General features: G+C 37.5%; 1 protein-coding gene across 1 annotated transcript; it reads right to left on the reverse strand.

Moving 5' to 3' along the window:
- Window positions 1-10,888: 10,888 nt before the first annotated feature.
- Window positions 10,889-11,596, reverse strand: LOC127131505 (uncharacterized). Its single transcript, XM_051060422.1, has one exon. It carries the CDS (start codon window positions 11,594-11,596, stop codon window positions 10,889-10,891), a length of 708 nt encoding a protein of 235 aa, XP_050916379.1.
- Between the last annotated feature and the right edge of the window lie 256 nt (window positions 11,597-11,852).

Here is an 11,852-nt window from a genome sequence, read left to right on the forward strand (position 1 = left end):
TAGCACATTCAGATACATAATCAATGGTCTTCCCTCAACTGGTGGGGACAAGATATGAGGTTCTAGCAAACACTCTTTGATACTGTCGAAGGCTTTTTGATAATCATCCGTCCAAACACAACCCTGATCCTTTCGGAGGAGCTTAAAAATGGGAGCACAAGTAGCAGTCATATGAGATATGAACCTTGAAATGTAGTTCAAACGTCTAAGGAATCCCCTCACCTGCTTTTTTGTTTGAGGTGCTAGCATTTCCTAAATAGCTTTAACCTTATTGGGATCAACTTCAATACCCTTTTGACTAACGGTGAAGCCTAAGAGCTTTCCTGATCGAACCCCAAAGGTGAATTTGTTTGGGTTCAAGCGGAGTTTGTATTTTCTCAGCACTGAAACAGTTTCGAAAGATACTCAGCATGACTTCCTCAGTCTTTGATTTTGCTATCATATCATCTACATAGACTTCAATCTCTTTATGCATCATGTCATAAAAAAGAGTAGTCATAGCTCGTTGATAGGTGGCACCAGTATTCTTCAAGCCGAAAGGCATTACTTTGTAGCAAAATATGCCCTAAGGTGAAATAAAAGTTGTTTTTTCCACATCTTCGAGCGCCATTTTGATTTGATTGTAACCGAAAAATCCATCCATGAAAGAGAAGACCTTGAACTTGGCGGTGATGTCGACCAACATGTCAATGTGTGGCAGAGGAAAGTCATCCTTAGGACTGACTTTGTTTAGATCTATGTAGTCAACGCACATGCGAACCTTCCCGTCCTTCTTGGGAACTGGCACAATGTTGGCCAACCACCGCGGATACTCTGATGTGACAAGGACACCTGCATCAATCTGCTTTTGCACTTCCTCTTTGATTTTGATCGCCATGTCCGGACGAGTTCTTCTTATCTTTTGCTTAATCGGTGGGCACTCTGGCCTCAACGGTAAACGATGCTCCACAATATCGGTGTCCAACCCTGGAATGTCTTGGTATGACCAAGCAAACACATCGGTATATTCTCAGAGAAGATCCATCATACTCTCTTTGACCTCTGGCGCGAGAAATTCTCCAACTTTGAATTCTTTTCTATCCTCTTCAGACCCCAAGTTGATTACTTCCACAAGCTCTTTGAATGGCTGAATGATTTTTTCTTCATTTTTGAGAAGTCTAGAGATTTCATCTGAAATGTCTTCCTCTTCTTCTTCTTCCGCTTCGTACACAGGGAATTCAAAGTTGCAAGAGGGCATAGGGTCATTGGTTTTAATGGATGTGTCATGAATTAATACGCACATGTGATTTTATGCTTGATTTAGAAACAGATAAAAATGTGAAGTTATGTGCAGCTATCTGGAAGTGTTTATTTGTTTATTTTAGATTACCATTTTCCATAAAAAACAGCAAAATAGTAAAAACAACAATATGGAAACAAAATAACATTTTCATTGATTTAATTCTTGAAACACAAGCCTAAACATTGTCACTTTCGCCTTAGTCATAACGAAAGGATTTTTTTGAAAAGAAAACAAATAACAAAATATTACTTTGAAATGCGAACAACAACAGGAACATCAACAGAGATCCAGTTTTGGTGAATCACTCTGTGAGCTATAAAGTTGGCCGAAACATATTTAGGATTGTCTTACACAATTGCATTGGCTTCAGATGCTTTGTCTTCTGACCCCAGGATATATTCAAGTTCCCTATGATAAGGAAAGTAGAAAGGCACATATGCATCTTTTGCCTCAAGATCGTATTCAGGATCGTCGCAGTAGGGTTCCCATGTTGAATCATCATCCTCAGTGATGGCACTAATTTCTGGAAAAGTGGAATTGATGAACCTTTCACTATCGAAAGTTACTTTGATTGAAGGAACAAATATACTTCCTTCTGCAATCTTCTTGGAAGTAGGAGAAAAGCCTAAACCCTCACGGTGTTTGTTTTCTAGGAGATCCAAAATTGTTCCCCAACCATCGGTTATACCATCATTTACTATCCGTTGTGCATCCTTGAATGAAGAGATAGATACTCCTCTCTTGACATCTTTATCAATCAAAGAAAGGGCTTGGAATTGAGTTCCAACAGCTTCTTCAGGTTCAAGATAAGAGAAAGATGATAAGTGACTCACAACCAGTGTTTGCTCCCCACAAACTGTCACTAGCTTCCTGTTCTTCACAAATTTAAGCTTCTGATGCAGAGTGGAAGTGAATGCCCCAACTTCATGGATCCAAGGCCGACCCAATAAACAACTATACACAACTTCTATGTCTTTCACCTGGAATGTTATATGGAAATTATGAGGTCTGATGGTCATAGGAAGGTCGACATCTCCAATGACTGTTTTTTTGGAACCATCAAAAGCTTTGACAATAATCCCGTTACTCTTCATAGGAGAACCTTGAAAAGAAAGTATAGAAAGTGTCGACTTCGGCATGACATTGAGAGATGAGCCTGTATCCACTAACACACCTGACAAAGAGTCATTCATACATTTGATTGATATATTTAGTGCCATGTTATGATTTCTTCCTTCTTATGGGAGCTCTTCATTACTGAAACTCAAGTTGTTATAGGCCGTGATGTTAGCGACGATACCATCAAACTATCCGAGTGTCACATCATGATCTACAAAGGCTTGTTCTAAGACTTTCTGAAAAGCTTCACGGAGAGCCTCAGAGTCCATCAACAAAGATAACACAAATATCTTGGAAGGTGTATGCAGTAATTGTTCCACCACATTGTATTCACTTTTCCCGATGAGCTTCAACACCTCAGTGTCATCACTTTTTGGATTCATGTTATCAGATTGACCAACCGATTCAAAAGGGATCTCAACATGAGCCTGCTTTCCTGCTGCGACATCCTCAATCCTTTTTGAAAATATACGCCCACTCCTTGTGACCCTGCTTACATCAGTGACGTTAATAATGGAGGGTAGAGGAACATCCTTTCCATTCTCAATCATTGTAGAATTGTACTTGTAAGGCACAACTTTATCAGATTGGTAGGGAACTGGGCCCGGTGAGTTAATGACTAGAGGAGTCACAGAAGTCTTTCGACTGTCATAAGTAATTTGTATGGGCTCAGAGCCTTTGAACTGAGGAACTATGACATTCACTTCATTGTCACTATTGACCATATCGACCTGATTATAATCTCTGGCTCGGTAGGCTACAATGTAACCTTGGTCCATTTGATCCTGGAGATCTGTTACAACAGTTAGGCATCCTCGAGAGTTCCTGGAACAAACCCTGCAAGAGGTGTAGTTACGTGTGTAAGACCCTAATTTTGACCCTAAGATCCCTCATGGCATCGTATCATTTGCTCCATGCTTTGCCTCAAGGATCATAGCATGTTTGGCTCCTTAACCATAGGGGTGGGGTTTGTGTGAGTGGTTTGAGACCACCAAGAATGCTTGTATTGTATATTATTGTTTTTCTTATTTTGATTACTAACCAAAAGCACAAAAATATGTCACTAACTCTTTTTGTTTTGAAGCTCAAGTGATCATGTGCTCCTAGGAGGCTCCTAAGCTCAATGAAGTGGCTAGATAAGGATGAGAAAAAAATATGACAATGGTCCACAAAGCTCCTAATCATCACATATGTTTCCCAAGTATCTCAATTTTCCAATTTGATCAAGATAACCCAAAGTGCTTGAGGATTGTTTCCAAAGGAAACCCTAATTCAATTGTGCTTTAACTGTGCCTTGCTCATGAAGCAACCTCAACCTATGATCAAATTTAATCAAGTGAAGTTCTTTCATTCATTATTTTATGAGTATAGGAGCCTATGTGAGGTTCCTCAATCATTCATTCATCAAGATTATAAGTTTGGCCTTGAGAAGTTGATCAGTCAAGTCATCTAACCAAACTGAGGATCACTGAGATACAACTTTTGATGTGTTTGTCAAATGAAGATTACCCCAAGAGAAACACTGTTCTTAAGAACCATGTGAACAACTTTAATGTTCATAAAAAATACATTTGAAACATGGAAGGTTATCATTCATTTCAAAACATTATAGGTCATTTTGACTGAAACCCTAATTTTGGGTCAACTTCCCAAGGACCTAACTTCCTTAATATTTATGATTTTGAGGTGAGACCAAATGCATTGGATAGATTAAGATGTCTAATTCAAATTTTATGTTGGAAAAAATTTAATAATCCTAAAAGAAACACATGTGATAATACAAAACATTATAGGTCACTTTGGATCTAAGTCATTGAATTTGAAAAATGTCCAACTTCAAGTGCCCATAACTTTCTCATGAAAAATCCAAATAATGCAAACTTTAAGTATAAATTGATCATCTTGAAAATATCTACAACTTTTATGTTGGAGGTTTTTCCACTTGAAGCTTGCATCATTGAAACAGAAGGGCTTGAAGAGGCTTGCTTTTGGTAAACTTTTCAAAGGTGACTTAAACATGTTTTGTACCCAAACTTTCACAGCCATTTTTCATTAAGTTCCAAACTCCAAATGAGTTTTTTCCCAACATGACTTTTGTTCCTTATTTCAAGGGCTTTCTAACCATTACTGACATTAATTTTTTGGACTTTCCATGTGTGAGTTTCAGAGAGCTCTTTCTTCATGTTCATTTTGATATTTTATGGTGAAAATTTGAAATACAAGTTATTTCAGTCCAATGCACATGACCAAATGGTGTTCTCATGATCTCAGAAAACTTTTGCATCCACCTTTGGGCTTTGCACACGCCTGTACAAGCCCATGCACCAAAGTTCAAATGGCCATGCACATGAAACAAGCGTGGGAATCCGCCACATCCAGCTATAAATAGAGGTGCCTTGAGCTTCAATTGGGAACCAAGTGGAGATCTAAATTGCTGCTGAATTGAAATCCCAACCCTCACTAAAGGAATTTTCAGTTTTCATTCTCTTTTTCAAGCTTGAAATTCAACATCATTAGTTGATTTTCAAAGCTCAATTCCTTAACCTATCATCTCCATCACACTTCCAGAGCAAAAGCATATCAAGATCTTGAAGGATTCGTGCTGTTTGAAGCTTCATTTCAGAGGTAGAACCTCAAACTTTTTTGGTCTAGATCTTGCAATATAATGTGAATTTCTTTGGTTTGTGTGGGTTTCTGAAGTCCTCTCACTTGAGGCAGGCCAGTGGTGGTCTTAATTCTGCAAATCGTGTCATTCAGTTCACACACCATGATTTTCAAGCTCACAATTCTCTCTAAATAGGAATGGTGAGGATGATCCATGGTTACAGTGGTGATGTACATCACCTCAGCTTCATTTTGATGTCTTATTTTTTCATTTTCATTGCAATTTATTTTCCTGCGCATGGTGGCCGGATTCTGGTACTTCGCCGGAGAAGAAGGTGTTTTCCACCGCCTGTACCACGTGTGCATCCTCTGAACCCTTGGATCATGTCTAAACGTTTTAATCTTGGCAATTACATGTGTTGAATTATTTTAATGCAATGTGTTGCGCGCTTGACTCACGTGTACCTTGTATCCGCGCCCCTGAGCCCTTTATGCCTTGCCACGTCAATTAATGAAATGATCTGATGGCGCTGGATTTTTCTATTTTTTATATATTCTTTTAATTTCAGTTAATTCCTTTTATTTTCAAAAATTCATAAATATTTTATTTGAAGTCACAGAAATATGAGACCAATGCCAAAAAATTTCTTGAAAAATCTAGTTTCATATTTTGATTTTTTATTATTTTTGTGACTTCATTTAATATTTTTTGTGAATTATTTGATTTTTTAATAGTTTTAATTCATTTTTAATTACTTTCTGATATTTGAAAAATCCAAAAATATTTTCATAACACCTATGGATCATGATAAGTCAATGAAAAATAGTCTCATCAATTTCTTATTTAATTTGAGATTTATTTGAGATTTTAATTCATATTGTGATATTTTTCATTGTTTTTAATTGTTTTTTTAAATAATTTCTTAAATGTGAGATTTGACCATATTTTGATTATTTTATTTTGCATTTTATTTTAATGCAAAATATGACAAAAAAATATGATTGACTTGTTGACTTGTGATCTTCATTTCTTTTCTGTTTAGCATTGATTGATGATAATTTGGTTCACTTTTGATTAATTGAGTTTGATGTTTGAATTCTCTTTCCATCCATTACATCTTCATCCCCTTTCTTTTCATAATTTGGCCAATGAGTTAATGTCTTCGGGTTGGTCTTGACAAATGAGAAGTTTAACCTTCTTTCATCCAAACCAAACTCAACTTGATCCATGATCAAGTGAGTTGCTTTGTGTCCAAGATAGGTTGCTTCTTGGTGAAGCAAAAAACCTAAAGTCCATACAAGGCCCTTCCCTTTTGCTTTGGCATGGTATGTTTTAGGAGCTTGGCATACTAGTCATGGTTTCTAACTTGTGTTTGTTTGCCTATAGTTTTATTGACTGGTCTCAGATAGGTGTGACTACTACATTAGTCCACTTACGATTGCTTAACATAGCGTTACATTGTCTTATGACAAACTAACATAACCATACTAATTACTAACTTTAATTTGAGCATTTAATTTCTTGCAATTTACTTTTAATGCCATTTATTTCTTGCTCATTTATTCATATTGCTTTTCATTTTGCTCACTTGAGCACATATCTTATGTTTATGTCATTTTTCTTTTGCTCATTTGAGCTCATTATTGTATATAAATATATTGTTGTCTTGTGATTGTTTTGTCTTTACTTTGTGTGAACCTAATGCAAAAAGGAGAAAGGACTTAGAATTAGGACATACCCATGCTTAAAGGAGCTCAAGAGCAACTAGGCCTCATGCCTTTAGAATGCTAAACTTGTTGAAGAGCAACTAGGCCTCATGCCTTTAGAATGCTAAATTTCAAAGTTGACTTCAAAGGACTTCCTTTCCAAGACTTATTATTTGTCCATTCCTATTATTGTGTTGTGAACTTTTTGATGTTTGCTCTTGTGTGATAGGGATTCCATCTTAAGATAGCAAAGAGGACCATTGTCATGAGTAGCCAAGTTAAGAGAGACAAGCCAAATGGAGATCCTAGGAGCTTGAATCTAATTTCTGTGATTGCTTCTTTGTTTGCTAAGTCCAAATGAAAGGAGCATCTTGAATCATCTCTATGATTTCAAGAAAAAGAATTCCAAGGGTTTTATCTTCTCTCTTATCTTTGTATGCTTTAGGACTAGCCCTTCTCTTCTTCTCTCCAATCTAACCCAAGCCAAAGATCTTTTCTTGCAAACTTTGACATTGTTTTCAAACTAAAAACCTAGGTCTTATGCCTTTGACTTTTCAAAATCTTTTCATTAATACTCATTGTGAATGAATCTTAACCCTACTTTGACTTCATTTTGTAAATACATCTAACTTGTAAATACAACTCACTTCAAGTTGTTTTGATGATTCCAATGGCCACCTTTGTTAAAACCTTTTCATAAACATTAGTCATAGGTTTGAGTTATCTTAGTGGTTGATGTAAATCTCACCTCATCCTTAGTGATTGGATTATAAGTCTTCCATACTTATTATAGGGTTAACCCCTCACTAGTATGTTAAAGCTCTCATCACATGGTGGATTGTTGGTTTAGGTTGAGTTTTCTCCCTTTGATAACAAAAGACCTTAAGGCTTTTGAGCAAATGAATTCATCAATCTTTGAGATTTTTACCCAAACTACGAGGTTTTGATCCTACCTTTGTGATGGTACGTAGGCAATGGGTTCCTCCATTCAAACAACAAAATTTGTAAATATAATGTATTATCTTCTCATCCCTCCAATCTTTTGCACATATTTTCACAAATACCAACCTACAACACATATTTGCAAAAAGGGTTTCCTTAGAGTACTAAGTATGTTTTGGGTGCGTAAAACCTTCCCATTTCATAACCAACCCCCTTACCCAGATCTCTGACATTTTTATTAGTTTTTGATTTGATAAAACTTCTTACTTGGCTTTTGTTCGCTTTTTAGCCTTTCCTTTGGACAAATAAAAGTGCGGTGGCGACTCGAATTATATGTTTACTTTTGGTTTAGTCAATAAACCTAAAGGTAACGAAAACCCCGCTACAACGTGGAGGCACAAAACCATTCTTGCTATATCTGTCGTGTTTCTTTACTAAGTTCTCGCCCAACAACTGTACATCATAGATCCGGAAACTGCCCGGGCAACCATATACCATGTTAACTTAGGTTGAACCATGTTGCGGTAGAGGATTAACTTGAACATTGGGGGTTATGTCCTTAAATGAAAGGATACCACTCTTGATGAGCCTTTGACGATCTGACTTTAGACCAAAACAGTTTTCAATGCTATGTCCTGATGCCCCTTGATGGTAAGCACAAAATTGATCTGCCTTGTACCAATATGGAAGGTCCTTTGGCACAGGTGGTGGAGACTTTGTTTGGACATGATTTTTAGCTAGCAGTGCAGGAAACAATTCTGCATAGGACATTGGGATAGAATCAAACGGTGGCCTTTTTTGAATTCGATTTTGATTGTTGCATTGAGAGTGAGCCTATTGTGGAGGCTGTTGATGTTGTTGATTTGATGGTTGTTACCAAACATGTTATTGTTGCTGATGCTGTTGAGGATACTGTTGTTGATGTTAATGCGAGAACTATGGCTTATAAATTGGCGCTACCATTGGTGGACTAATGATTGGGGAAACGATTGCAATGTGTTGATACTTTCTTCTTTGTCTGCCATATGAAACGACACTAACATCTTATTCTTTTTTCTTGGAGGAATTATTGGCGAATTTCTTAACATGAGTAGAAGCGTCGGCTTCCTTTGTCAAACGTCCCTCTCGAACTGCTTCCTCAAGTCGCATGCCCATGTTTACCACCTCGGTGAAATCATTGGGTGCATTGGCGATCATGTGGTCATAGTAGAATGAACTCAAAGTTTTCAAAAAGATTTTAGTCACCTCTTTCTCTTCAAGTGGAGGGAAAATCTGTGCAGCAATTTCATGCCACCTTTGAGCATATTCCTTGAAAGTCTCTTTGCTTTTTGAGACATGGTTCGGAGTTGATCTCTGTCTGGAGCCATATCTACATTATATTTGTATTGACGAACAAAATCTTCATGAAGTTTGTTGAAAGTACGAATCTTCGCACTGTCCAAGCCCCATGTACCACTTAAGAGCGGCACCAGTTAAACTGTCTTGAAAATAGTGGATCAGAAGCTGATGGTTGTCAATCTGAATGGACATCTTCCTGGAATACATCACCAAATGACTTTGAGGACATGAATTTCCTTTGTATTTTTAGAAGTCTGGTACTTTGAATTTGGGCGGAATTTGAAAATTAGGAACCAAGCAGAGTTCGGAAGCGGTCTTGCTGAAAAGATTCTTACCTCGAAGAGAGTTGATTTCCCTTTGCATTTCTAAGAACTGATATTGAAATCCATCTAACCTTTCATATACTCCCACAACTTCTCTTGGAGCAGCGTGAAAAATGTTATCTTCATTATAAGGAGTTGTATGCACCACAGGAGGAGGTACAAACATCACAACCGTCACTACTGGAGCTTCAGCGTTTTGAGGGCAGTATCCAATTAGCATATAACCATGAGGCATGCCCCAAGGGAAACCAGGGGTCATGTGATATTGTTGATCATTCACGGCCGCCATTCGAATGGGCGTCGAGACGTTCTCAGAGATTTCTCTTCGTTGCAATGGATCTTGAGAATTGTTCGATGACCGACTCTGAGTAGCCACCAAAGTATCCATCATAGCAGTAGGACTTTCTAAACTATATTTCAAGGTGACTACTTCCTCCCCGAGCTCTTGGTTTTCTTGTTCAAGTTGACTCATCCTTCTCCGGTGACTAGCTTGAGTATTGTACTGGTGATTCAATTTGACTATTGGCGGGAGAAGACACGTGTAAGTTTCTTAAAATGCATGAACTTGTGCTTGAATGATGCATGATATGCAGATGCAAAAGATGAGTTTTAATTTTAAGAAACTCAATAACTTATTGCAAATATTATAGAGATAAAATTTGGTATAAGCTGAACAAAAACCTCTTTTTACTAAATAATTTAGGGATTACAAAGATGAAATACAATTTCAACGATCCTAAATAATACAAGAGGAAAATAGCTAAGTCTATGAGTCATAAGGAATCTCATCTGTAGAAGGTCCTGCTGCTGGCTGATGCTTCCTCTTCTGGCTCTTTAGCTGAGCGTTCTCGATCATAAGCTTGTCAGGGATTCCCTTCTAAGCACCTGAGGTGGGAGGTATGCTAGAGTACTCATGAAATGGATGGACTTTAGAGAGAAGTAAATCTTCTCGTTCCTCCTGTTTCTTCACAACTTGTTGTTCTAGAATCTCAATCAAATCATCCTTCTCCTTTAGTTGCTGCTCCATCTTCATCTTCTTATCATTCAAGACATGGTACTTGCCTTCCCAAGTGTCTCTTTCCAATTTCAACCTAGCCAAAATTTCTTGAAATTCTTCCCTATTCTCAATAGGAATGGTGGATGATGATGTTATAGCATAAGGGAATGAGGGCTTATCAAGAGCATAAGGCATCTTAAGTTCACTGGCTCTAGCACAAACCCATTGGGTGTAGGGCTCAAAAGCAACACAATTCTTTCTTCCTAATCGGTCTTTTCCTTTCCTGTGAATGTTGCGCCAAGCATGTATGTTTCTATCCTTCAAACCGGAACTCTCTTCTCAGTTGAGGTAAAAGAAACCTGACAACAGAAGGTTATCAGGTTTATTGGCCATAGGATATCCTAACTGGCATCTGGAAAGGATGGGGTTGTAGTTAATTCCGCCATGTACACCAAGGAGAGGTACGTTATAAAATTCACCATAACTGTCAATAATTATTCCAACATCATAGGAGGGGTCATACCAATGTATATTCCCTTGATCAATGGACATGAACCTCTGAGACCATCTGAGCTTTTATCGATTCTTCCTGAAGATCCTGAATCTGGGTAAGTGAGAAATAAACCACTTATATAGGAGAGGTGCACAACAAAGAATGGTTCCACCACCTTTCTTAATCTTGTGATGGATATAATGGTAGGTATCTCCAAGTAATATGGGTACTGGGTTACCAATTAAGAAGATTCGTACATCATTAACATCGACAAAGTCATCAATGTTTGGGAAGAGCATAATTCCATAAATGAGTAGAGCAAAAGTGGCTTCAAAGGCATCTTTACTATCTGCTTCTGCAAAGTTAAAGGCTTTCTCCATCAGGAATCTAGAGGTTAGACCTAGAATCCCTCCTTTTTTAATGAAGTTGGCCTTCATAACATATATTTCTAGGTGAAGTGCTTCTGCAATAGTTGCTTGTGTAAGGGTCTTCTCTGAACCACTAAATGGTAATTTGTTAGAGACTGGCAAACCAAACCAATAAGAGTATTCTTCTAGAGTAGGCATAAGCTGGTAGTCTGGAAATGTGAAGCAATGGTAGAGTGGATCATAAAACTGTACCAGGGTGTTAAGAACTCCATCTTCAACCTTGGTCTTCAAGATACCCACAAGTCTTCCATACTGAGCTCTAAAATTCTCTGGACTAACTATCGTAGAACACAACTTTTTCAACTTTGTTAAGTCAGGACATTTGAAAGTGTATTTCTTGGTATTCCTCCTTCCAAGTTCCATTTTACCTATCGATATTTGCAAGAGAAAACTATTGAGTTTCTTGGTTTTTATGCAAAAAGGTTTTTTAGGAATGCATGTGTAGCGGTAAATTCATGACCATCAAGCTATGGATAAACTTGACGTCAATAAAACTAGAGTCGCCACCGCGTTTTTATTGTTTCCAAAGGAAAAGGGAAAAGTACAAACAAAACCCAAAGATAAGAATTTTTCAAATCAAAACTAATAAAATGCCATAGATTACAAGTAAGGGGGTTGG

Source organism: Lathyrus oleraceus, chromosome 3 (genome assembly GCF_024323335.1).
Source record: "Lathyrus oleraceus cultivar Zhongwan6 chromosome 3, CAAS_Psat_ZW6_1.0, whole genome shotgun sequence".
NCBI lineage: Eukaryota > Viridiplantae > Streptophyta > Magnoliopsida > Fabales > Fabaceae > Lathyrus > Lathyrus oleraceus.

What these genes read in the sequence shown, in the direction of transcription:
- LOC127131505 (XM_051060422.1), bottom strand. Translation starts at nt 11,596, where the DNA reads ATGGAACTTGGAAGGAGGAATACCAAGAAATACACTTTCAAATGTCCT.